We start from the raw sequence: 24463 nt of genomic DNA on the forward strand, positions 1-24463 counted from the left end.
ATGAGCATGCGATGAGTGTGTGCATGTGGGCGTGATGGTGCGTGTGAGCCAGACAGTAGCGTGCGATGAGTGTGCACATGTGGGTGTGATGGAGCGTGTGAGCCTAACAGTGCTGTGCCATGAGCATGCGATGAGTGTGTGCATGTGGGCGTGATGGTGCGTGTGAGCCAGACAGTAGCATGCGATGAGCGTGCAATCAGTGTCTGCACATGGGCGTGATGGAGCGTGTGAGCCTGACCGTGCTGTGCGATGAGCGTGCTGTGAGCGAGCCAGGGCCTGCATGTGCCCTGTCACTCTGTATGTGCAAGGAGTGTGCGAGCGCCCCCCGGAGCTGCGTGCCGAGTCTCAGCACGTGTACAAGAACTGTCTGGCCCTCCCCTGTGGGCGCCGGGGGGACGACCCGCAAGTTGCCGGTAACGTTTTGGCGAGGGAGGCGCCTAGCAGACTGGGGACGGCGACCCTGCAGGCTCCGAAGGGTTAAAGCTGCTCCCAGGCCGAGTGGAGATGTCAGGGTCGGTGGCGCTGCTGTGGGGGCTGGACCAGCCTGGGTCACTGTGGGGTCCGGACGGACAAGGGGACCCCTGCGGCCGGGGCAGCCATGCCTCGCGGCCAGCGAGGAAGTAGATTCCCCACCCCCCGCAGGGGCCGAGCTGGGGAACAGAGGGGAAGTGTCGGGGGGCTCAGAGTTGGGCTCCGGGCCACAGAGCCAGGGCCGGCAACATGCCCAGCCTTGCTCCTTTGCCTGGCTGAGCACCAGGTGACTGAGAAACTCGCCCTGGCCAATGCTGGGGCCCCAGAGCATGGGCGGGGACCTAGGATATGGGGGGCCCAGGCCATGTTCGGGCGGGTTCAGGAGGGCATCACTCACCCAGGGCTTGGCTGTCGTTGGCCACGCAGCGGCGCTGGGACCCGTCCAGCACGAGGGGGGGGGTGCAGGCGCAGTAGAAGGAGCCGATGGTGTTCACGCAGCCCCCGCCCACGCAGGGCTCTGCCTCCTCGTCAAGACACTCGTCATTATCTGGGACAGACACAGGGGTCACCGTGGCGTCGCCCCCACGGCCCCTCCAGCCGGCGCGTCTCAGAGCAGCAGCCATTGCGCCAGGGGCCAGTTTGGGGGGCTGGGGTGAGGGGAAGAGGGGCTGCGTTGGGGGGCCGGGGGAGGAGGGGCTGGGGTCTCACCAATGCACTCCAGGTGGTGCGTCTCGTAATAGTAGCCATTGGGGCAGTAGCAGGCGTAGCCGGGGGCCTTGTTGACGCAGACGCCCCCCCGGCACAGCTGGGTGTTGAATAGTGCACACTCGTCCATGTCTGGCGGGGGAGACACACACGGCCTGACCATGGGGGGACTGTCTGGCGTCCTCTGCCTGCCTCAGTTTCCCTCTGCACTTGGCCTCGCGACCCGTGGGGGGGGCAGCGCAGAGACGGGAGGGGTCGGTCACAGGGTGTGGGACAGACGGGCCAAGAGCGGGTCCAAAAAGACACCAGGAGCCCCGCGGCCTGAGCTCAAGCGCGGGCAGGTGGAGTCGGGGAGCCCAGTGGGGGGACGCAGAGCTCGGACCTGGGACAGACAAGAGGAGAAGCGGGTCCCATGGCAGCTTGGCTGGGACGAACGCTGGCCTGGGCCGCCCCAATTCTGCCCCGGTGGCTGGAGAGAGACGGACGCTGGCCAGGGGAGTCAGGAGCACCCAGAGGCCTGGCTCCCGCCAGCTGCCACCCACCCCTCCCCCCACTCAGACCCCCACAAGGGGGCGCCAGGCAGCACCGACCTGTGAGTGCGGCAAGGGGTCCTGGTGCGGCGTAGCCGTTCCCACGGGGGCACAGCGCCTGGTACTCCACTAGAGCCGGAGAGAGCGAGTGTGAGAGCCGGGAACCTCCTCCTGTATCCCACGGCGCCCCCCAGCACTCACAGGGAGCCCCCCGCTCCAACCGTGGGACCCATTCCCCTCCCAGAGCCAGGAGAGAACCCAGGAGTCCTGGCTCCCAGCTCCCCGTCCTCCACCAGCCCCGCTCCCCCCGACCCAGAGCTGGGAGAGAACCCAGGAGTCCTGGCTCCCAGCTCCCCGTCCTCCACCAGCCCCTCCTCCCCCCCAGAGCTGGGAGAGAACCCAGGAGTCCTGGCTCCCAGCTCCCCGTCCTCCACCAGCCCCTCCTCCCCCCCAGAGCTGGGAGAGAACCCAGGAGTCCTGGCTCCCAGCTCCCCGTCCTCCACCAGCCCCTCCTCCCCCCCAGAGCTGGGAGAGAACCCAGGAGTCCTGGCTCCCAGCTCCCCGTCCTCCACCAGCCCCTCCTCCCCCCCAGAGCTGGGAGAGAACCCAGGAGTCCTGGCTCCCAGCTCCCTGTCCTCCACCAGCCCCGCTCCCCCCCACCCAGAGCTGGGAGAGAACCCAGGAGTCCTGGCTCCCAGCTCCCCGTCCTCCACCAGCCCCGCTCCCCCGCCCCCGAGCTGGGAGAGAACCCCTGCCTATGAGCCCCAGGGTGGGACTGGCACTGGGGCAAGCCCCCCGGGCTGTCCAGCGGGACACAGTGAGCGAGGGCAGGGTGGGTCCCATCTGGGATGCTGGGCCGGGGCTCGGGGCCGGGCACAGAGGCCGGCTGGCTTGGGATCCACAGAGGGGCCGGCTCCAGCTGCCAGGGCAGATTCTGGAGAGCACCCAGCTCCTGAACCTGCGGGCACTGGCTGGGCGAGACTTGGGGGGGGCGGGAGGGTTGAACGACGCCTGTTTCTGACAGGGAGGGGGGCTGGTGGGGCAGGGTGCTGGGGGCTGTCAGCCCTGGCTCCATCCCCAGACCTGGGCTGGGCACTGGGGGGGCATAGGGCTGGGGGCAGAGGGGGGCGGGGAGGAGCAGGATTAGGGGCAGGAAGGTGGTGGGGGCAGGGCCGGGCCCCCCTCGTACCTGTGCCCGGGCGGGGGCTGGGCCGGGCCCCCCCGTACCTGTGCCCGGGCGGGGGGCAGGGCTGGGCCGGGCCCCCCTCGTACCTGTGCCCGGGCGGGGGCTGGGCCAGGCCCCCCCGTACCTGTGCCCGGGCGGGGGGCAGGGCTGGGCCGGGCCCCCCCGTACCTGTGCCCGGGCGGGGGGCAGGGCTGGGCTGGGCCCCCCCGTACCTGTGCCTGGGTGGGGGCAGGGCTGGGCCGGGCAGGCCGTGCCCCAGGTGTGCCCCAGGCTGCAGCAGCATTCCTGGCGGGTGGCGTTCCTGGCCAGCACCTTCTCGCAGGCCTGATAGTAGCACTCCTGGCGGCTGGGGTCCCGCACGGGCGCTCCAGGCTCGGGCTCGGGCTGGGGGGCGGGCAGGCGACCGGGGCGCTGGGCTGCAAGGCAAGCGGGGGGCGGGAAGCCCCAGTGAGACGGGCAGGCCAGGCCCTTGGCCCGGCCCCACCTGGCCTGGGGCGACGCCGCCCAGTTACGCCCCGGGTTCTTCCTGGTCGAATTACGCTACGAGTCTGGGATGGGAGGGTCCCGGGGGGAGGGCGGGGGGGTCGTCGGCAAGGTCTCGACCTGCTGAGCGGATTGTCCTGTTCGGATGAAGGTGTCCCTGCGGCACCCGAGTTGGGAAGATTGTCTGGGCACCTCTGACAAGCGTTTACCGCGGGGACAGCCAAGCCAGACGGCTGGGACGGGCCATTGCGGGGACAGCCGCCCTGAGAAGGGGCTAATCTCGCTCCGGGGCGCCTTCCCGGGGACCCTACAAACCGCCTCTGACTCCTGGCTGGGATGACACTCTGGGGTCATGTGACCACGTGTCCTGGTCCTGCACCCCGCCTTGGGCTACCCGTGTTTCTCCACTGACCCCGCGATGCCACAGCTATTTAAGGCAGGGGAGTGACATCCCCCAGGGTCTTCACGAGGCCTGGAAACACGGGAGAGGCAAGGACTGAACTGGGGAAGGGCTGAATCCAGTCTCGATGGATTTCTAGCCTGCGAAAGGAGCGCCTGGCGTTTTCACGCTGCAAGCAAGTGCAGCCTGCCCCTCAAGAATCTCTGCCAGCTGCCTAAATCAACAATTCGGACACGAGTAGCAAATTCTCACCCTCGCTTTAGTACATTAAGCTTCGTTTGTTTATTTGCTGGGTGATCTGTTCGCTGTCCCTGATAATCACTTAAAATCTATCTTCTGTAATTAATAAACTTGTTTTGTCTAAGATCAGTGTGTGGAAAACATAACCGGGGGCCAAAGCTGTTGCGTCTCTCTCCACATTGAGGGAGGGGGCGAATTTCAGGAGCTCACGCTGTGCAGATCTCTGTGCTGCGCAAGACGGTACAATTTGGGGTCTGCCCTCCAGAGCGGGGTGCGCCTGAGTAACTGGGCAGGTCCTTAGCTGAGTCTTGCCATGCAGGGCTGAGGTCTGCGGCTGCGTGTGGCCCTACCCGTGTGTGCTGGAAAAGTGAAGTGTGCAGGGAGCCCAGCCTGGTGGGTGAGGCGGGCTCAGTGGTACCCCAGTTCCAATTGGCACCCCGGGGGGAACCCATCACACCCCTAACCCCTCCCACTCACCAGCCCCCCTCCCCTTGTGCCCCCCACTCCCTGCCCACCCCCGGCTGACCCCCCTCCCTCTGGTGCCTGCCCCCACTCCCTGCATCCCCCCTCACTCACGGGGGCTGGGCGGGTGGGTGCAGCGCCCCGTCATGGGGTCAAACTCCTGGGCGCTGCTGGGGCAGATGCAGAGGAAGGAGCCCTCCACGTTCTCGCAGAGCTCGGCCCCACACACGCCCTGCAGCGTCTCACACTCGTTCACATCTGGGGAGGTGGGGGGCAGCTGGTGAGCAGGGCGGGCGGGGCCATGGCCCAGCTTCCAGCTCCCCCGCCCGCCCTGTCCCCTGCCTGCCCCTGGCAGCCCCCCGATCCCGACCCCCCACCCCGTATCCCAGCAGCCCCCCAGACCCTGGCCGACCCCCAGAATCCCAGCAGCCCCCCCCATCCTGCCCCCCCGGCCCCGGCAGCCCCCCAGACCCTGGCCGACCCCCAGAATCCCAGCAGCCCCCCCCGTCCTGCCCCCCCGGCCCCGGCAGCCCCCCAGACCCTGGCAGTGGCGCCCGTCACGGGCAGTCTCGTAGCCCTGGTCGCAGAGACACTGGAAGGAGCCAGGCAGGTTGTGGCACATGGCGTGGTCCCCGCACAGCGTCCCGTTCGCACACTCGTCCACGTCTGAAACACAGCCAACAGCCGGTCACCACGGCTTCCGCAGCCCCCCCAGCCACGGTTCCCACGGCTTCCGCAGCCCCCCCCAGCCACGGTTCCCACGGACCCACTCCCATGGCCTGTTCTCCAAGCTCGAGCCCAGCACTCACCGGCACGGCCCCTCCCCAGGCAAACACCCCCTGCTCCCGCCCCCGGCACTCACCGACACAGGCCCCGGCAGCACCGGCCCGGTAGCCCGGCTCGCAGGCGGGGACGCAGCGGTAGGAGCCGGGCTGGTTCTCGCAGCGCTGGGCCCCGCAGAGGGCACCCCCGTACTCCTGGCACTCGTCCACATCTGGGGGGTGGGGGGAGGCACCGTCAGGATCCGGCCATGGGGGGAATGTGGGGGGGGGCAGCTCGGCCCAACCCGGGCCTAAGGGGGGGCAGAGCTGGTTCTGTGCCCCTGGGGGGCAAGGAATCTTTGCAGCCCCCCAGGACTCTCCATGGCCAGGGCAGGGGCTGCCCAGCAGCTACGACCCCAGTGCAACCCCCAGAGAACAGGGTACGTTACCCCCAAAGCTCCAGAACCGGAACCCCCCGCCCATGGGCATGAACCCCCCCCGCACCCCCGGCACTCACCGACACAGGCCCCGGCAGCACCGGCCCGGTAGCCCGGCTCGCAGGCGGGGACGCAGCGGTAGGAGCCGGGCTGGTTCTCGCAGCGCTGGGCCCCGCAGAGGGCGCCCCCATACTGCTGGCACTCGTCCACATCTGGGGGGTGGGGGGGGGCAGTCAGCGGCACAGGCAGGGGTGGGAGGGCGCTGGGCTGAGCCCCCAGGGTCCGTCCCACCCCCCCGGAGCTGAGAAGAGTCCAGCAGAGCGGTGACAGGACAGGACGCACCTGTCGCGGGACCCCGGCGTCCGGGCGGTGCTTAGCCACACCCCAGTGGGAAGGGGACAGAACACCCCAAACACGGGGCGGGGCGGCAGAGCCCCATGTGTCCCGCCCCCGCCCCGGGAGCAGGGGATGTCATGTCCGAGCCTGGATCTGGGGGGTGCAGCGCAGGCTCTGCCCGGGGGGGCCGGAACCAGCCACAGCAAGCGGGGCCCCCAGCCCCCTCCCCACAGAGCTCCCGTGCAGTGTCTCACCCTGGCAGGCGTGCTTGTCGGGGCTGGCCCGGAAGCCGGCCCGGCAGTGGCAGTCGAAGGAGCCGTCCGTGTTGGCACAATGCCCGCCCTCGCACACCCCCCCGAGTTGGCACTCGTCAACGTCTGCGAAGGGAGACACGGCTCAGCAGGCGGGATGGACCCTCCCCTCACACGCACGCTGTCCTCTGCTCCCCCGGACGCCTGGGTCCCCCCACAGGAGGCGCTGCGGTCTGCCTGCATGAGGTGCTGTGGTCCCCGGACGCCTGGGTCCTCGCCCATTCCCTCTGCAGGAGGCGCCACGGTCCCTGGACGCCTGGGTCCTCCCCCATCCCCCCGCAGGAGGTGCTGTGGTCCCCGGACGCCTGGGTCCCCCCACAGGAGGCGCTGCGGTCTGCCTGCATGAGGTGCTGTGGTCCCCGGACGCCTGGGTCCTCGCCCATTCCCTCTGCAGGAGGCGCCACGGTCCCCGGATGCCTGGGTCCCCATGCAGTGATTGCCGAGGTCCCCAGACGCCTGGGTCCCCATGCAGGAGGCACCGAATTCCCCGGACGCCTGGGTCCTCCCCCATCCCCCCGCAGGAGGTGCTGTGGTCCCCGGACGCCTGGGTCCCGTACCGAGGCAGGCAGTGCCGCTTGGCGCAGGGGCGAAGCCCGGGGCACACAGGCAGGTGTAGGAGCCGTCGGTGTTGAGACATTCGCCGTGCGGGAAGCAGAACTCGCCCTCCAGGCATTCGTTGACATCTGCAAAGGGGGGTGTCAGCAGGGCGGGGGCCTGGCCCAGCCCGGCCGGCCCCCCCCGTGTCCCGCACTTACCTGCGCAGGGGCCCCCCGGCGCGCCCCGCCCGGTACCCCTGGCCGCATTGGCAGCGGAAAGAGCCCTCGGTGTTGGAGCAGCGGCCGTGGGGGCCGCAGGGCGAGCCTGTCGCGCACTCGTCAACGTCTGCAAGCGAGGGGCAGAGTCAGAGTGGGCGGGGGGGCCAGCGCCCACGGAGGGAGGCTGGGGGGCCCAGTTCTTGCGGGGGAAGGGCTGGGGGGGGAAATCGGGGGGAAGGGCAGGGGGGGCCAGCGCCCGCGGAGGGAGGCTGGGGGGCCCAGTGCTTGCGGGGGAAGGGCTGGGGGGAAATCGGGGGGAAGGGCTGGGGGGGAAATCGGGGGGGAAGGGCTGGGGGGCAGCGCCCACGGAGGGAGGCTGGGGGGCCCAGTGCTTGCGGGGAAGGGCTGGGGGGGAAATCGGGGGGAAGGGCGGGGGGGGCCAGTGCCCACGGAGGGAGGCTGGGGGGGCCCAGTGCTTGCGGGGAAAGGGCGGGGGGGAAATCGGGGGGAAGGGCTGGGGGGGAAATCGGGGGGGAAGGGCGGGGGGGCAGCGCCCACGGAGGGAGGCTGGGGGGGCCCAGTGCTTGCGGGGAAAGGGCGGGGGGGAAATCGGGGGGAAGGGCTGGGGGGGAAATCGGGGGGGAAGGGCGGGGGGGGCAGCGCCCACGGAGGGAGGCTGGGGGGCCCAGTGCTTGCGGGGGAAGGGCTGGGGGGGAAATCGGGGGGAAGGGCGGGGGGCCAGTGCCCACGGAGGGAGGCTGGGGGGCCCAGTGCTTGCGGGGGAAGGGCTGGGGGGGAAATCGGGGGGGAAGGGCAGGGGGGGCAGCGCCCACATAGGGAGGCTGGGGGGCCCAGTGCTTGCGGGGGAAGGGCGGGGGGAAATCGGGGGGAAGGGCTGGGGGGGAAATCGGGGGGGGAAGGGCAGGGGGGGCAGCGCCCACGGAGGGAGGCTGGGGGGGCCCAGCGCCTGCAGGCGGGAGGGCCGGGAAGGGGCCCGGGGCGGGGGTCAGTGCCGGGGCCAGCCGGTACCTGTGCAGTGCCCGTTATGGAGCCGGTGCCCATCCCGGCAGGGCAGACACTGGAAGGAGCCGGGCGCGTTGACGCACTCCTGCCCCGGGCAGGCCAGGTGGTTCTCGCACTCGTCGATGTCTGCGCGGGCGAACGGGGACGTGGGCTTAACGACCCGCCTGTCCCCCCCGGGGCCCGCTTAACGACCCGCCTGTCCCCCCCGGGGCCCCTTCCGCCGCCTGGCCGGGCGGGGAGCCCCCGGGGCAGCTGGGGGCTCGGAGCAGAGGCCGGGGGCTGCACCCACGTGGCTTTCCCAGGCTAAGGCCCGGCCCCAGGCAGCCCGGCCGGGTCCCTAGGGACGGGGCCACCCGGCATCGCTGCCAACAGGGGCCACGGCCAGGGGCTGGTCCCATCGGACCCGCTGGGCAGCACCACGGAGGCCCCAGGACAGGCACAGAGCCCCCCGACCGTGTACAAGAGAGGACCCCCTGCCCCCAGTCACCTATCCCTTCCTGCCCCCCAGAGTCCCGTCTCCGCCCCCCCAGAGACCCCCTCCATGCCCCCCAGAGCCCATCCAGTGCCCTACCCCCCACTCCCCTTCCTGCCCCCCAGAGCCCTCTCCCTGCCCCCCCCAGAGACCCCCTCCATGCCCCCCAGAGCCCATCCAGTGCCCTACCCCCACTCCCCTTCCTGCCCCCCAGAGCCCTCTCCCTGCCCCCCCAGAGACCCCCTCCATGCCCCCCCAGAGACCATCCAGTGCCCTGCCCCCCAGAGCCCTCTCCCTGCCCCCAGCTCACCCTGGCAGTGGTGCTGCTGGGGGTCGAGCCGGAAGCCGGCCGGGCAGACGCACTGATACCCGCCGGGCGTGTTCTCGCAGCGCCCGTAGCTGCAGGGCCGTGGGCTTTGCCGGCACTCGTCCACGTCTACGGGGAGAGAGAGCGAGCGACAGCGGGGGGGGGCGCTGCCTGGCACAGCCCGCTGCCCCCAAGCTGCGTGCTTCCCCATAGGGAAGTGCCCTGGGCCCCACAGATTCATGCCCCTGGGTCCACCCCGCCCTGCAGCAGGGATGTGCTGGCAGGGGGGAAGGTTGTCCCAGTCACAACTGCCCCACGCCCCCAGCCCCGCCAGACACCGGGGGCAGCTCTGCACCCGCCCCCCAGCCCAGCTCTTACCCACACACTCGGTGCCCGCGGGGCTGGGGCGGCGGGACCCGCCGGCCACGGTCTCGCAGCGCCCAGGCTCGCAGGGCGGGCGTCAGAGCTGCTCGGCCTCGGGATGGGACCCCCCCGGGGATCCCCAAGCCCCGCCCCCAGGCCCTGCTGCACCCGTCCCTGCTGAGGTCTGTGTCTGGAGCCATGGGGCGGGGAGCCCCCGCAGGGCCCCCGTGCCCAGGGGAACGGCAGCCGGGCTCCCTGCAAAAATGGGCTCGCCAGGGGGTGGGGGCAGGGGACAGGAACCCTGGGGGGGGAGGGGAACCCCTGGGGGGGCAGGGCAGTGGAGGGAAACCCCGGGGGGGCAGGGGAACCCCCGGAGGCGGGGCAGTGGAGGGGAACCCCTGGACCCACCCCGGGGGCGTGGGAGGGGAACCCCCGGGGGCGGGGCACCTACCCAGGCACTCGCTGCCGTCCGGACTGGCCCGGAAGCCCCGGGGGCAGACGCAGTGGTAGCTCCCGGCCGTGTTCTCGCAGAGGCCCTGGGCGCACGGGCGGGGGCTCTGGGCGCATTCGTCGATGTCTGCAGGGCACAGGGGGGGCTGTGAACCCCTGGTCCCCCCGCACCTCCTTCCCCCCGCCCGACCCTCCCCCATGGCACCGCCCCACCCAGCCCCGTCTGCTCCCCGTGGCATCACCCAGCCCCCCAAACCTAGGGCACGGCCCAGCCCTGGCGGGCTCTATGTTACCGGTGCAGCTGGTGCCAGGGGGGTTGGGCTGGTACCCGGTGGGGCAGACGCAGCGGTAGGAGCCGGGCGTGTTCTCACAACGGCCCTGGGCACACGGGCGGGGGCTCTGGGCACACTCGTCGATGTCTGCTCGGGCAGAGGGGAGGAAAGGGCAGTGTTAGTGGAGGGGGGGGTCAGAGACTCATTCCCCCGCCCCAGGGCCCTAGCGGTGACAAAGGGGGAATTTTTGCAATACTTTTACAAAGCCTGTGCATGCCTCAGTTTCCCCCCTCTGCAGCCTTATTCCTGAGGTCCATGCTCTGACCTCCCCCGTCTCCACGGAGCAGGGAGAAGACCATGGCAGATCCACCCACCGGGGACGCTGGCAACCAACGAGCCGGAGGGTCCGGCCACCCGCCTCTCCCCCGGCTGGAGGCCCATCGCCGGGAGGGAGAGGGCAGGACTGGGGGGTGCCAGAGGAGTTGGGCTCACCTCGGCCTGAGGAAGGAGAGCCGGCTGGCCGGACAGACAGGCCTGGACAAAGGCCTTTGCTCCAGGCTGGCTGGGCTCTGGCGGCCCGGAAGGGCCGAGGCCCTGCGGAGCCCAGACAGCAGGACCCCGGGCCCCCCGCCCCGCACCCAGGGGCCCCCGCCCTGGCTCTCACCTCGGCACTCGGTGCCCGGCGGGGCAGCGCGGTAGCCGGGGGCGCAGACGCAGCGGTAGCTCCCCACGGTGTTCTCGCAGTGCCCATCGGCGCAGGGGTGCGGGCTCTGCCGACACTCGTCCATGTCTGGCGCAGACAGATGGAGTCAGGCCCTGAGCCCCGCGAGGGCATGGGGGCCCCCCTCGGCGGCCCAGACGGGGGGGGCCAGGCCGAGACCCCCCGCCCCGCCCCCCTGGCGGCCCCCCTCACCGATGCAGTGGGTGCCCTGGGTGCTGAGCCAGAAGCCGGGGTGACAGAGGCAGGTGTAGCTGCCCCTGGCGGGGGCCGCACCGCCCCGGGCCGCAGATCTCGGGGTTCCGCTCACACACGCTGCTGGGCTCTGCCGAGAACGGGGGGTGATTGGGGTCTGTCCCCGGATCCCCACCCCCAACAGCCCCCCACACTCCTCCAAACCCCTCGCCGGGGTGCCCCACCCCTCAGCGCCCCCTCCCCGAGCATCTCCACCCCCCACCCTGCCGCCTTCCCCCTCCCTTTCACTCCCTCCCCCCCATCCCTACCTGAGGTCGGCCCCTCTTGGGCAGCTTTGGGGGCAGGTGGCAGGGTTGCGGGGGGTTGGGCACTCCAGCGGGCTGCAGGGGGACAAGGAGGGGGGTGAGCACGGTGGAGTGGGGGGGAGGGGCTGGGCCCATACGTGGGTACGGGGGGGGAGGGTGAGACTAAGGGACACCCGGGCGCCTTCACCTCCCCTGCCCCTCCCCCACCAGCCCTGCCCCGGGGTGGGGTGGGGGGACTCAGGCGCCGTGGCCCATCCAGCCCCTCAGCTGGGCCTGCCGGGGAGGGGGAAGAGGAGCAGAGCGCAATGGGGGGGGCAAGCGGGAGGGTGCTGGGGGGGGCGGGGCACGGATGGGGAGCTGTGCTGTGCGGAAGGGGGGATGGGTGGGGGAGGGTCGCTGTTGGGGGGGCCATGGCGGGGGCAGGGCACGGGGGGGGGACGGGGCAGGGGTGGGGGGGGGACGGGGCACGGCGGGTGGCTCTCACCTGGTGGCGGGCGGGGCGGCCGTGCGCGCCCCCTGCTGGCGGCCGACGGGCACGCGGGGCTGGTCGGGGCCCAGGAACCGGGCATTGTACCGCAGGTCGGAGGCGGAGTAGTGGTAGCCGGGACCCGCTGGGCAGATCTCCTTGAAGCCATCTGCATGGGGGGGGGGCAGCATCAGGAGCCCAGAGCCCCCAGCTATGCGGGGACCCAGGTGTCCTGGCTCCCACCCCTGCTCTCACCCCTCCCAGCAGCGGGAGAGAACCCAGGTGTCCTGGCTCCCACCCCCTCACCATTAGCCCCCACTGCCCTCCCACTGCCAGGAGAGAACCCAGGCGTCCTGGCTCCCGCCCCTGCTCTCACCCCTCCCAGCAGCGGGAGAGAACCCAGGCGTTCGGGCGGGGGCTCACCGGAGCCGAAGAGCGGGCAGCGCTGGCAGCCCCAGCCCCAGGCCTTGCCGACCCGGCTGCAGCAGCAGATCTGCCGGGTGATGTTGCGCAGGGTGGGGAGGGAGCAGGCCCCGTCCCGCAGGACCCGGTAGCAGGGGCCCTTGGCCTCCGAGATCACGTGGTGGGCTGCGGAGAGACGGACATGCGGACAGACGGGCGCTCAGCCCCCCACGGAGCCGCTGCCGGGGCTCCCGGCCGGATGGGAGCCGGGGCCCCCGCCGGGGAATGGCCCCGTGCCCCCCCCGAGCCAGCCCCCCTGCGGCCCGTTCCCCGCCCCCGCCCTCAGCCCCCCTGGCCCGTTCCCCAACCCCCCGAGTCAGCCAGCCCCCGCCCCCCCGGCCCGTTCCCCAGCCCCCAGAGTCAGCACCCCCCAGGGCCCGTTCCCCAGCCCCCCCGAGTCAGCCAGCCCCCCACCCTGGGCCTCCTGGGAGCCTGCTCCTCCCCCCACCGCGCAGTTCGCGAGACCAAGGACCCCCCCAGCTACCCCCTCACAGATGCAGCTGCTGCGGGAGGAGTCGAGGATGTAGCCCGTGTGGCAGAGGCAGGAGAAGCTGCCGGGCGTGTTGGTGCAAAGTCCGTTCTGGCAGAACCCGCCCTCCCGGCACTCGTCCACATCTGGGGAGAAACGGGAGGGGGTCAGAGCAGGGCCAGCCAGTGCCCCCCAGCCCAGGGTGCTGGCTGCTCTGGTCCCCTAGAGAGATGGGAGGGGCAGGGGGCTGGGGTCATGTGTGGCTGAGTGGGAATTTTTCAGCATAATTTGGATGACGGTTGTGTGTGCCTCAGTTTCCCCTGCATGGTGTAACAAGGGGATGGGAAAAGGCAGTTGGCTCCTCGCGGAGACCCAGGCATGACCGATGCCAGTGGGGGGGCCTGGCCCCACGCCCATGGGGGAGTCCACGAAGACACCGGCCGCTCCAATGGCCCGGACTTTGGGCACCCGACGCCCAGGGAGGGGTGCCCCAGGCAGGGAGGCAGCCGGGCGCGACCCGCTGGGGCAAAGGGCCAGGAGGAGGCCCGGGGACCACGTCTGCCCGGGAACAAGGACAGAGGTGGGGCCCTTGGGGGCTGTTCTGTGGGGGACGCAGGAGATGCTCCCAGCCTGGGACTCGGTGGGGCTGGGGGTCGGCTGGGACTTTCCCGCCCCTCGTTAACTAAGGGCTTGGGATGCTGGGTCCCCTGAACCCCCCGGGCACACGCCCGCCCCCCCCCCATCCCAGGGCTCTGCCCAACTCACCCTGGCAGGAGCCATTGACCCGCTGGAAGCCTTTGGGGCACGGGGCCTCCTGCTGCCCCAGGGCGGGTGCATTCGCTGTGGGGAGAGAGGGGGGCTCAGAGCCAGAAGTGCCCCTCCCCCAGCCCCCCATAGACTGCCCTCCCCAGAGCCACCCAAGCTCCCTGTTCCACCCCCAGGGTCCCAACAGGCCCAGGGTGGGCCCCCCCCGCCAGCCCCTGCCCTGCCCCGCCCCACACTGATCCCAGCCCCTGCCCTCGCCCATCACTGACTCCAGCCCCTGCCCCAGCCCATCACTGACCCCACCCTGCATTGACTCCACCCCAGCCCCCGCCCTTCACTGACCCCACCCTGCATTGACTCCACCCCAGCCCCCGCCCTTCACTGACCCCACCCTGCATTGACCCCAGCCTCTGCCCCCACCCTGCATTGACCCCCAGCCCTCGCCCATCACTGACTCCACCCCAGCCCCCGCCCTTCACTGACCCCACCCCACACTGACCCCAGCCTCTGCCCCCACCCTGCATTGACCCCCAGCCCCCGCCCCTCACTGACCCCACCCTGGCCCTGCCCCCGCCCCTCGGCCGCAGCCCTACCTGTCTGGGTGGCGCAGGGCAGACACTCGTGGACGCCCCAGGCCACGCCGGCACCGTGGCAGCAGACGTCCTGAGTCCGCAGGCCGGGCAGGGGGGCGCTGCACTGCAGGGAAAGGGGCCGGGTCAGCACGGCCAGCTGGGGGGTTGGGGGGTCCCAGGCTGTGCCGTGGCCCCTGGGCGCCCCCGGCCTGAGACGTTCCCGGCTGCGTGGCTGGAATTCTCCCAGCTGCTGCCCAGCGCCCGTCGATTCACGCGGCCAAGGGTGCTAACGGGACCTCCGCTGGCGGGAGTGCGCGTGCCGGGTGTGATGAAGCGGGACTGTTCTGAATGTTTCCTCTGAACACTGTAGGGCTGCCTCAGTTTCCCCTAGGCAGTTCTTAAGTCTCTGGGTGGTGGGATAAGGCAGGGGTGTAATTTGTTGCAGAGCAAAGGGCCAGGGTCCATAAATGGCGACACTGTCTCCTGGCCACTGATGGCCTGGGCCCTTCCCCCCTGCTAGGTGAGAGCTAAAGGGCTGGAGAACAAAGGGATCCGGTGCCCTCCTGGGAAAGGGACAAAGCCCAGAGCAGGGGTGGCTGGAGAGAGTCAGTTTGGGGCTGGCTGGGACATGGAGTGAAGGGCAGACGTGGTTGTCTGGCTCACTGCCCCCCAAAATGGACCCAGCTGAGGGGTCCTGTTCTCTGCACCTGCAAGCTCTGTTTTAGACCATGTCCCTGTCGTCTAATAAACCTCCTGTGTTACTGGCTGGCTGAGAGTCCCGTCTGACTGCGGAGTTGGGGGGCAGGACCCTCTGGCTTCCCCAGGACCCCGCCTGGGCGGACTCGCTAGGGGACACGTGTGCCAAGGGGGCATGGGCTGGCGGGAGTGCGTGTGCCGGGGATCACACCCATGGGGGTGATTGAGCATCTTTGTGCCACACGAGCCCGGGGGGGTTGGCCGGTCCGGCACGCTCCGCACACACAAGTGCCAGCAGGTGAGCGTCCCACGTGGCCACGGGTGGGAGTGAGGCCTCTGCCCAGCTCCCCCTGCCTGTTGCTGAGCCCCCCCCACGCGCTATCTCAGAGTCGTTACCTCCCCGGCGTGGAGCTGCCGGAAGCAGTACCCGTAGCCGGCGTCCTCATGGTACCCGCTGGCGTGGGGGCTGCTCTGGGCCAGGACGGTGTAGAGGGCGTTGGCGGGCGGCTGCCCCGGGGCGCTGGGCTCACTCACCCGCTCCACCTGGTGGATGGTCACCGAGGCCTCGGGGGGGTGCTGCACGTGGACGTTCACCATGGACAGGGCACCTGAGGGGGCAGAGAGGGGCAGTGCCGGGGTGGGGGGTGGGGCAGAGCCAGGGACCGGGCCGATCCAAGGGGAGGAGGTTGCGTATGGGGCCAGTCCCTGCAAAGCCCCCAGCTCAGCTCCCACGGTGCACCCCCCCACCTGCTCCCCAGGGAGACACATTCCCCCCCCCGGCCATCCCAGCCTAGCCCCCCCGGGGCCCCTTACCGTCCCGCTCCTGCTGGTGGTTGGCGAGGGGCAGGGTGTAGACGGATTTGGTGAGGGGCTGCGGCCCCCCTGGGCTGTCTTCCTTCTGCGCTGGGGCCGGGGCCTGGGGCCGGGGGGCCGGGATCTGGCAGAACTTGCCGGTGAAGCTGGGGGGGCAGAGACACTGGTCCTTCTTGATGCAGACCCCCCCGTTCTGGCAGAGCAGGGGGCACAGGACTGCAAGGCAAAGGCGCAAGTCAGGGGGTACCGGGGAGCGTCTCCCCCGAGGGGGGCTGCAGGGGTCTGCTGCCTATTGGGGAGCGAAGGGCAGGGCCCAGGGACACCCCCCCCCGAGTGCCCCTCCCAGGGCTGCCTGCAGTGGGAGGGGCCAGCTGGGGAGGTCTGGTTGGGTCACATCGTGGGTGGGAGCCAAGCGCCTTCGGTGGGGGGCTGTGAGAGGGCCTGGCTTGTGTCTCGCTGAACCAGCGCGTCTGGATAGATGGGGCTGGGCTGGCCCAGACCCTGAGCGACACACAGGGGGCTGTGGGTCAGGAGTGAGGGGCACCAGCAGGGCCAGGGTAGCGGGGGGCTGCGGGTGGGAGTGAGGGACACCAGCAGGGCCATGGGGGGGCAGGGCCGGGGTAGCGGGGGGCTGCGGGTGGGAGTGAGGGACACCAGCAGGGCCGTGGGGGGGCAGGGCCGGGGTAGCGGGGGGCTGAGGGTCGGGAGTGAGGGGCACCAGCAGGGCCGTGGGGGGGCAGGGCCGGGGTAGCGGGGGGCTGCAGGTCGGGAGTGAGGGGCACCGGCAGGGCCGTGAGGGGGCAGGGCCGGGGTAGCGGGGGGCTGCAGGGTCGGGAGTGAGGGGCACCGGCAGGGCCGCAGGGGGCAGGGCCGGGGTGTGGGGGGCTGTGGGTCGGGAGTGAGGGGCACCAGCAGGGCCGTGGGGGGGCAGGGCCGGGGTAGCGGGGGGCTGCAGGTCAGGAGTGAGGGGCACCGGCAGGGCCGCAGGGGGCAGGGCCGGGGTGTGGGGGGCTGTGGGTCGGGAGTGAGGCAGCTCGTCCCTTGTCTGGCCGTTGCAGGCTCCCAGCACAAAGGCACAGCTGCCGGGCGGTGGGGGGCGGGGGGGCCTGGCTGGATCCAGATGTTCCTCCCACGCAGTTCAGCCATTAACCCTTAGGGTGCTGGGGCCAGTTACCGCCATCCTCCCCCTCCCCCGGCCCTGGGCAGGACGCCGTGGAGGGTCTGTCCTGGGGGGACCTTCAGGGACCCAAAGCTCCAGCCCTGTTGCCCCCCAGCTGGGCCGAGATCCCACCAGGAGCCACCTCAGCCCTGACACACTCCCTCCCTGTGGGAATGGCTCAGCCAGGCCCCAGGACGCCTGGGTCCCTCTGGGCTGCGATGGCTGGGAAATGGGCCCAAGAACCCGGCGCCAGGGCTGCGGGGGGAGTCGGGGGGGGGGGCCCGCGCCAGGGACGGGCAGAGACCCAGCAGCTCATCTCACACCGACCCAGAGCAGCCTGGGGCTGGGCTGGACCCACAAAAGCTGAGTGCCCCCCCCCAGCCAGCGCCCCCCCCCGCCACGGTGCCCCCCCAGCCCCAGCCACCTCCCCCTCACCCCAGCGCCTCCCCCCAAACTGGCTGTGGTCCAAATGCACAGATGTTCCCAGCCCAGCCAGCTGTGCCCCCTCCCCCGCCCCAGACGTTGGTGGACCCTTGGCAGGCCGAGTCCCCCCCACGCGGGGGCTGAGCAGCTCGAGGAGACGCCAGGAACCGAGATGTGGGGGTCAGGCAGCCTCAGAGCTGCTGGCACGGGGCCCCCTGAGCTTAAACCAGCCCCTCACGGGAAGGGGGCAGAGCCCTCCTGGGGGCACGGGAGGGGGCTTTGTCTGCAAAGACGCTGAGTGCCGGGGAGGGGGGCTCTGCCTCATCCCCTCGCAGGCCCCCTGCCTGAAATGAGCTGGGGGAGGGGGCGTCTGCAGCCCAACTGCCCCCCAAGTGCCCAGGACTGAGGGGAACACCCCCCGTGGCCGGGGACCCCATCAGCCTCAGCAGCTGGGAACCGCTGAGGAAGGGGGCTGCTGGGAACTGGCCCGGGGGGGTATTCCTCAGAAAGCTCCCCCCCCCAGTCTGCCCCCCCCCCCGCTGTTCCCAGCATATCTGGGGCCCCGGGGCCCCGCCACCAGCCCCACAGCCAGCAGGTCCCTATGGGGTGGGCGGTGCCTGCCCAGGGCGTGGCTGTGGGTCCAGCCAGCAAGGGGGCCCCGCAGCAGGACGCGGCAGGGGGGCCAGAGGAGACGCTGTCTGGCACTCGGCAGGGGCTGGCAGAGCTCAGGGGGGCCGTGCCCGGAGGGGGGGTGGAGGGTGCCCCGAGGGACCCAGGCAGCCAGGCCGTGGCTTGCGCTCTCCCCTCGGCCCCTGACATTGGGGGCCGCCTCCCCCGGAGCCCTCCAGGGCTGGGGCGCAGGCTGGGCAGTGTCCCAGGGGACGGGAACTGGGCTGGGGACACGGCCCCCGGCAGGACAGACACCCCCAGCCCGGAGCGCTGGGGACACGGGGGGCTCGGCTGGGTAACCTCAGCTGGAGAGACGGCGCCTCCGCTCAGCTCCACGCCCAGGGAAACTGAGGCACCGGGTGGGGAAGGGCCTCACTCAAGGTAGAATCTAGGCACCCTGGAGCCCAGCCTGCCCCGCATCCCCCCACCCCCCACTCGCTACAACCACTGGCCCCACTCCTCTCCCCGAGCCAGGCGAGAACCCAGGCGTCCGGAGGCAGCAACTCGGACTCCCTTGCCTGAGGCCCTTGTTTATTCTCCAAATTCCCAGGTTTCGCCCCCGGACGTTTGGGTGGGTCCAGTCGCCGAGCCGGGGAGGGGCTGGCTCCGGACGAGGGGTCCACACCCACCTGGGGCTGGGGCGGGGGGGGCGGTCACACACGAGGGGCTGGGGATGAGCTCATGGGGCAGCGTGGGCGGGACCCAGAGCAGCTGGGACAGGCTGGGAAAAGCCTCCCCCAGCTCCCGGCCAGAGCTAAACCTATAGCCCCCGCCAGCCCCCCAGAGCCCCCCACTTCCAGCTGTGACCCCCCAAGAGTCCCCAGCCAGCCCTGACCCCCGCCAGTGCCTCAGAGCCCCCCACATCCAGCTGTGAAAGCCCCTCAGAGCCCCCCCATCCAGCTGTGACCCCAGCCAACCCCCAGCCAGCCCTGACCCCCGCCAGCCCCCCACATCCAGCTGGGACCCCCAACAGTCCCCAGCCAGCCTTGACCTCTGACAGCCCCTCAGCCCCAGCCCCATAGCAACTCCTCAGCCACAGCCCCCCAAGCCTTCCCCCCGCCCCGGTGCAGGCAGCAGGGACAGGAAAGGCCGGAGGACAGTGACTGAGCTGGGGGGGTGGGGGGCATGCTGCATCCCAGACCCCCAGGCTGCCCCACGGCATGGGGGTGCCTGGAGAGAGTATGGGGGGGCATTGCCACTCCCACGCTGTAGGGCAGCCTGGGGGTCCGGGATACAGCATGGGGCCCCCTCCCCCCGCTCAGCCTGGTGGGGCGAGGTGGGGGCAACCCCACACAGGAGCACACGGGGCAGCTGGGTGGGGCAGCCCGGCACCTCCTACCCCACGGAACCGGGGTCCGGGCCAAGACGGGCAGCTCAGCTCCCAGCCACGCACCCCGCAGCCCCCCTCAGCCAGAGATCCCAAAGCTCCCCCTGCCCAGCCCCACGGCGTCCCAGTGGCCCAGCCCCACGCGGTTGTGATGCCAGCCAGCGCCCGCAGGTGCAGGCCCTTGGCCGCCGGGCCGGGAGCGAAGGGGCCAGCGGGAGCCCTGCGGCTGGCCCGGGGGCGGGGGCTGCAGGGCCCCCCGGCGCAGGCGGGGTGGGGGCCCCGGCCGCCGAGGGCGCCCTGCAGCCGGGGGGAGCCGGGCGTGGCCCCGGTACTCACAGACGCGGAAGCCGGCGGCGCGGGCGGCGGGGCCGGCGTGGTCCCCGCTGTAGAGCACGGTGGCGTTCCCACGCTCGCAGCGGTGGGCGCAGCGGGGCCCGGCACAGTGGACGCGGCACACCGTGGGGGTGAACAGCACCCGCAGCTGGCCGGGGGCCTGGGCGGCGGCCGGGGGCCGGCGGGCGGCCAGCAGGAGCAGGGCCGCGGGCAGCAGCAGGCGGGCGAGGGCTCCGGCCATGCCTGCGCCTCTGCTCCGGCTCCGCACCGAGTGCCCGGGCGGCTAATTGGAAGCAGCGCGGGGAGCTGGGCTGGGCCGGGTTCCAGCAACAATGTTTGTGAGGGACCTGAGCCACCGCCGGCTGCGTTAACTCTTCCCGGCCCCGCGCCCGGCGCCCGCAGCCGGCCACCCGCGCCCTGCTGCCCCCCGCCCGCGCCCTGCTGCCCCCCGCCCGCGCCCTGCCCTCACCAGCCGCTCACGGGTGTCGCCCGGATTCACCAGTGCAAGCTCATGGGCACCAGCAGCCGTGCCCCCCCCCCAGCACACATGCAGAGCCTCGGCTGTGCCCCCCAGTGACCTGACCGCGGCCCCCCCAGCCGAGCCCCCCTCCTTTGCTGCAGACAATGTAGCAGGCAACGGGCAGGAGACCCTCCTCGGCATTGGTGTGGGGGCAGCGTGAGCAGAGGCTGGGTGCCAGGTGTCCTGGCCGGGGGGGGGCAGGGGGGCTCTGGGCCGTCCCCAGAGGGACAATTCACCCATGAGGTCATGCCCAGTTGCCATGGAGACAGCTGTGATGTCACCTTTTCCTGCCAAAGTCCGGGGGGGGGGGGAGAAGATGGGGGAGGGGAACGAAGAAGCAGCTGCCCCCCCTCAGTCCTGCCTGCCAGTCACCCAACCCTGCACATCTCCTGAGTGGGAAACAAGAGAGGCCCCCCCCAGCTCCGTGGTGCCCCTCACTCCCAACCCCCAGCCCCCTGCCAGCCCAGCCCTGGGCTCCCCCCAGCTCCGTGGTGCCCCTCACTCCCGACCCACAGCCCCTGCCAGCCCAGCCCTGGGCTCCCCGCATGCCCTTGTGCGACAATGTGGGACTGTTCTTAATGTTCTCTCTGAATATTGGGTGGGTGCCTCAGTTTCCCCTAGGCAGTTCTTAAGTTTCTAGGTGGGGGGATCTGGGGGTGTGATTGTCGCAGAGCCCTGGGGCCAGTGTGATGGCGTCTGCACAGAGACTGGCCGACACGCTGTCTCCTGGCCACTGATGGCCCCCGCCCCGCAAAGGGGCCGACTGAAGGGGCTGGAGAACAAAGGAATCAGGTGGCCTCCTGGCCGGGAGAGAGACAAAGGCCGGAGGGGCTGGAGAGTTTCAGCTTGGAGCTGGCTGGGGAAATGGAGGGAGGGCCAGGGGGGGCTCTGGGCTCCCTGCCCCCCAAGATGGACCTGACTGAGGGAGTCCCATGGGCTGCACCTACAAGCTCTGTGTTGGACCATGTTCCTGTCATCCAATAAACCTCCTATTTCCCCAGCGGGCTGAGAGTCCCGTCTGACTGCGGAGTTGGGGGGCAGGGCCCTCTGGACCCCCCCAGGACCCCGCCCGGGGAGACTCGCTGTGGGAAGCGCACAGTGGGGCAGGGGAGGCTGGAGACTCCGGGGCCAGACCCAGGAAGGTGGAAGGTGGGGACGCGTCGTGCCCTGGGGACAGTCGGCGCCGAGAGGGGAGGTTCCCCAGAGTCCTGCCCGGCTCTGGGGGAGCAGGTCCCGGGCATCGCCCCAGTGACTCCCTGTCCCAGTGACCCCTGTGCAGCAAGGGGGGTGGGGCTCTGCCCTGGCTCTGGGGGGCCTCTCTGGTGCCCCCCCCACAGCCGTTTCATTCTCATGTCAGAGCCTGGGAAAAGTGCCAGTTAATTAGCTAAATGCTCGTTACAGCTGCCAGGGTCATGGGGGAGGGAGCCAGGGAGGGAGCAGCAATGGGGCAGCTGGCCCCAGTGAGCCCCCTCCCTGCCAATGGGGGGCTGGAGGGCAACTACCTTCCTGGGGCAAGTGGCAGGGGAAGGACCAGGCTGGTGGGGCCACCCTTCCCCCACCCTGCCCTCCAGACCCTCCCCACTGCCCCTCACCCCCTGCATGGCCCGCCCCCCACCAACTCCACCCTGCCCCTTACCAGGCCGAGGGCTGCGGTGCAGGGTCTGCCTGCTCTTGGGGGGCCGGGTGCTGGGGGGGGGGCGCGGGGCGGGCGGCCCGGCCCCGCTGGGCTTCCAGGTGCTTGGCCAGCACCGACGCCATCTTGTCCGTGGGGCCAGCGGCCCGGTGCCGCAGCACGGCCTGGAGCTCTGCCAGCCTGGGGGGGAGCGGGGCATTGAGCGGGGAGGGCACCGCGGCCAGAGACCTCCCTGTTCCCCGCCTCTGCCGACCCCCTAGTGGCCCCCTACCCTCCAGTTCCCCCTCTGCCCCTTCCCCCACCCACCGACCCCCCAGGGACCCCCCCTATCCTCCAGTGCCCCCTCTGCCCCTTCCCCCACCCCCAACCACCCCCTGCCCACAGTGACCCTCCTTCCCCTTCCCCCACCTCTCCCCCCAGAAACCCCCTCCCCCTAGTGACCGCCTGCCTCCCACCTGCTGCCCCCCCAGGAACCCCCTGCCCCCCCTGCCCCTTCCCCCACCCACCAACCCCCCATGGCCAAGCTGGGCAGCTCCTTGGTCTTCCCCCACCCCCAGTTCAGCTGGGACATGAGCTCAGGGCCTTGGCTGGCTGCCTGGGCCCCCGCCCCGGCCAGCCAGGAAGGGCAGGGCCTGGGAACCGCCGGGGCCCCCCCAAACCACATGGATCAGCCCCCGCATGGGAACCTGACCCCGCAGCGGGACAGACCCTGCCCCCCAGGCTGGGGGCCCCCCACCTGCAGCACAGGAGACCCCAGCAGCTGGGAGGTGGGCTGGGGGGCATCAGAGCCCCCTGGGGAGAGGCCGAGCAGCCCAGGGGCCCGATGCTGCTGAGCCCCCCGCAAGCCCCCTCTCCTGCCACCCTAGAGCATCGGCTACCAAATAGGGGCCGACAGCAGCAGGCCGGGGGGGGGGGGATTTTAATAGGTCTATAAATAGCCCCGGAGCAGCCAGAGAGACACAGCGTCGCCCCCCGGGCTCCAGGTGGGGGAGGGGGTCCACTCTGGGGGCGCTGGCCCCCAGCCATTAGCCCCCCGTGTTGTTCCCCCATGGGGGGGCATGTATCCTGGGGGGTGTTGGGGGGCTCATGGGGAGTCTGCGCTGCCCCTGCCCCCAAAGAACTCATAGCCGATCCACCCCATGCACCCCAAACCAGGGCCCTGGAGCACCCCAAAATCATCCAGGCTAATGGGGGGGGCTCCCCAGCTCCCCATGGGGCATGGCTGGACCCAAGGGAATAATTTGCAGTGAGATTTTAGAGGAACAGATCAGAATCACAGAGGCCCCCCCTCAGTTAGTCCCCGATCACCCAAAAGGCCTCACCCCCCAATCACCCCACGGCCCTTGCCCTGCCCCAATCATCCCTTCCCTACAGCCCTCACCTCCCTGATCACCCCTTCCCCACAGCCCTCAGCCCCGGTCACCCCACGGCCCTTGCCCCCCAATCACCCCCTGGTCCCTGCCCCCCTGGTCACCCCACGGCCCTTGCCCCCCAATCACCCCCTGGTCCCTGCCCCCCTGGTCACCCCATGGCCCTCACCCCCTAATCACCCCATTCCCCAAGGCCCTCAGCCCCCAGGTCAACCCCCTCCCCACAGCCCTCACCCCCTGATCGCTCCCCTCCCCACGGCCCTCGCTCCCCCCGATCACCCCATGGCCCCCGCCCCACTTACGTCAGCGGCTGCCAGTGCACGGACGCTGCCCTCCTAGCGTTGGGGGCTGTGGGGCGCGGGGCGGAGGCGCTGGTCGGGCGGGGACTGGACCCTGGGGGGAGCCCCAAGGGGGGTTCAGGGGGCACCAGCTGCTCACACCGGCGGCCAGCGAACCCCGGGCGGCAGGTGCAGACTTGGGGCTCCTGGCATAGCCCCCCATTGCGGCACTTTGGGGTGCAGATGGCTGGAGGGAGACACGAGAGGTCACGGGGGAGGGGAGACACGAGGGGTCTCCCCGTCCCCCCCAACATTGGCTCCCCCCAGCCCCCGCTGCTTCCCTCCCACAACTCCCCCAGTAATCCCCAATCCCCAACCTCCTCATTCCCCCCTCCACTTCCCAGCCCCTGCCCCCCAGGTCCCCCCCACTTCCCAGCCCCCACCCCGCACTCCCCCCGACCTCCCAGCCCCCACCACTTCCCAAGGCCCAGGGGTCTGTGCCCCCAAACCAGGACAGGGGACAGCTTGGCTTCCTCCCCAGGGTCCCCTCTCCTGGCCTGGGAGGTGGGGAGGGTGATGCTGACCCCGAACATGTGGGTGGAGGGAAGGAAGGGGGTCTGGGCAGGCTCCCCCCAGGAGTCACGCCCCCCCCCCACATAACCAGCCCTGGGCTTTGCAGGTGGGGGTCTGCTGCCACCTGCAGCCCAGACTGGGAGCAGCAGCGGGGGGGGTGGAGTTGGGGGGGGGAAGTGGGGCAGGAAGGAACCAGGAAGGGGGAGGCACATTCCCGGGGGAGGAGGGACAGAACTCCTCAGTGATTGCCCTGGAGATGGGGGCCCCACTCGGTGTTCCTGGCCCCCCCTCCAGTGTCCCAGGTCCCCTGTCTCCCCCCCCCCCCCAGTACCTTTTGTGCACTTCTGGGTTTTGGGAGCCAGGCTCCAGCCTGGGCAGCAGGTCACTCCGCACACGTGGGGGCTGCAGAGGAGACAGATGCAGTGAGGGGGGACCCCAGGGCCAGCCCCACCCCAACCCCCACCCCTGCCCCAGGACTCTGCGCCCCGCAAGGCTCTGCCTGACCTGGCTCCCCTCCCCCACTCAGTCCTGGGGCACAGACCAGATCCAGCCCCCACCAGCAGGGTCCCCCACCAGAACAGCCCCTCAATAGCCCCCCAAGATCCAGCCCCCATCCCCTGCAGAACCAGGCCTAGCCCCCACACCCAGCCTCATGGGGGGTTGGTGCTGAGACACTCAAGCCCTCCAGGATGGGGGGCCAAAGAGGTAGAGGGGGCTGAGGCTGCCTGAGTTAACAGAACCCTCTCCCCATGA

General features: G+C 71.0%; 1 protein-coding gene across 1 annotated transcript in view; it reads right to left on the reverse strand.

Moving 5' to 3' along the window:
- Nucleotides 1-6: 6 nt before the first annotated feature.
- Nucleotides 7-24463, reverse strand: part of LTBP4 (latent transforming growth factor beta binding protein 4) — a 32883-nt gene continuing 8426 nt past the window's right edge. Inside the window, 31 exon segments of the mRNA XM_073321653.1 lie at nt 7-1018; nt 1180-1308; nt 1767-1835; nt 3105-3308; nt 4592-4735; nt 5018-5143; nt 5340-5471; nt 5756-5887; nt 6266-6388; nt 6880-7005; nt 7078-7102; nt 7104-7204; nt 8107-8226; nt 8883-9008; nt 9694-9819; nt 9986-10111; nt 10629-10754; nt 10878-10941; nt 10943-11007; nt 11186-11259; nt 11670-11817; nt 12072-12236; nt 12603-12725; nt 13345-13419; nt 13938-14040; nt 15009-15220; nt 15426-15641; nt 21493-21553; nt 21555-21669; nt 23162-23384; nt 24042-24115. Coding sequence (XP_073177754.1) covers nt 861-1018; nt 1180-1308; nt 1767-1835; nt 3105-3308; nt 4592-4735; nt 5018-5143; nt 5340-5471; nt 5756-5887; nt 6266-6388; nt 6880-7005; nt 7078-7102; nt 7104-7204; nt 8107-8226; nt 8883-9008; nt 9694-9819; nt 9986-10111; nt 10629-10754; nt 10878-10941; nt 10943-11007; nt 11186-11259; nt 11670-11817; nt 12072-12236; nt 12603-12725; nt 13345-13419; nt 13938-14040; nt 15009-15220; nt 15426-15641; nt 21493-21553; nt 21555-21669; nt 23162-23384; nt 24042-24115 — 3811 coding nt within the window. The 3' untranslated portion in view covers nt 7-860.

This window comes from Lepidochelys kempii, chromosome 23, assembly GCF_965140265.1.
Source record: "Lepidochelys kempii isolate rLepKem1 chromosome 23, rLepKem1.hap2, whole genome shotgun sequence".
Classification (NCBI taxonomy): domain Eukaryota; kingdom Metazoa; phylum Chordata; order Testudines; family Cheloniidae; genus Lepidochelys; species Lepidochelys kempii.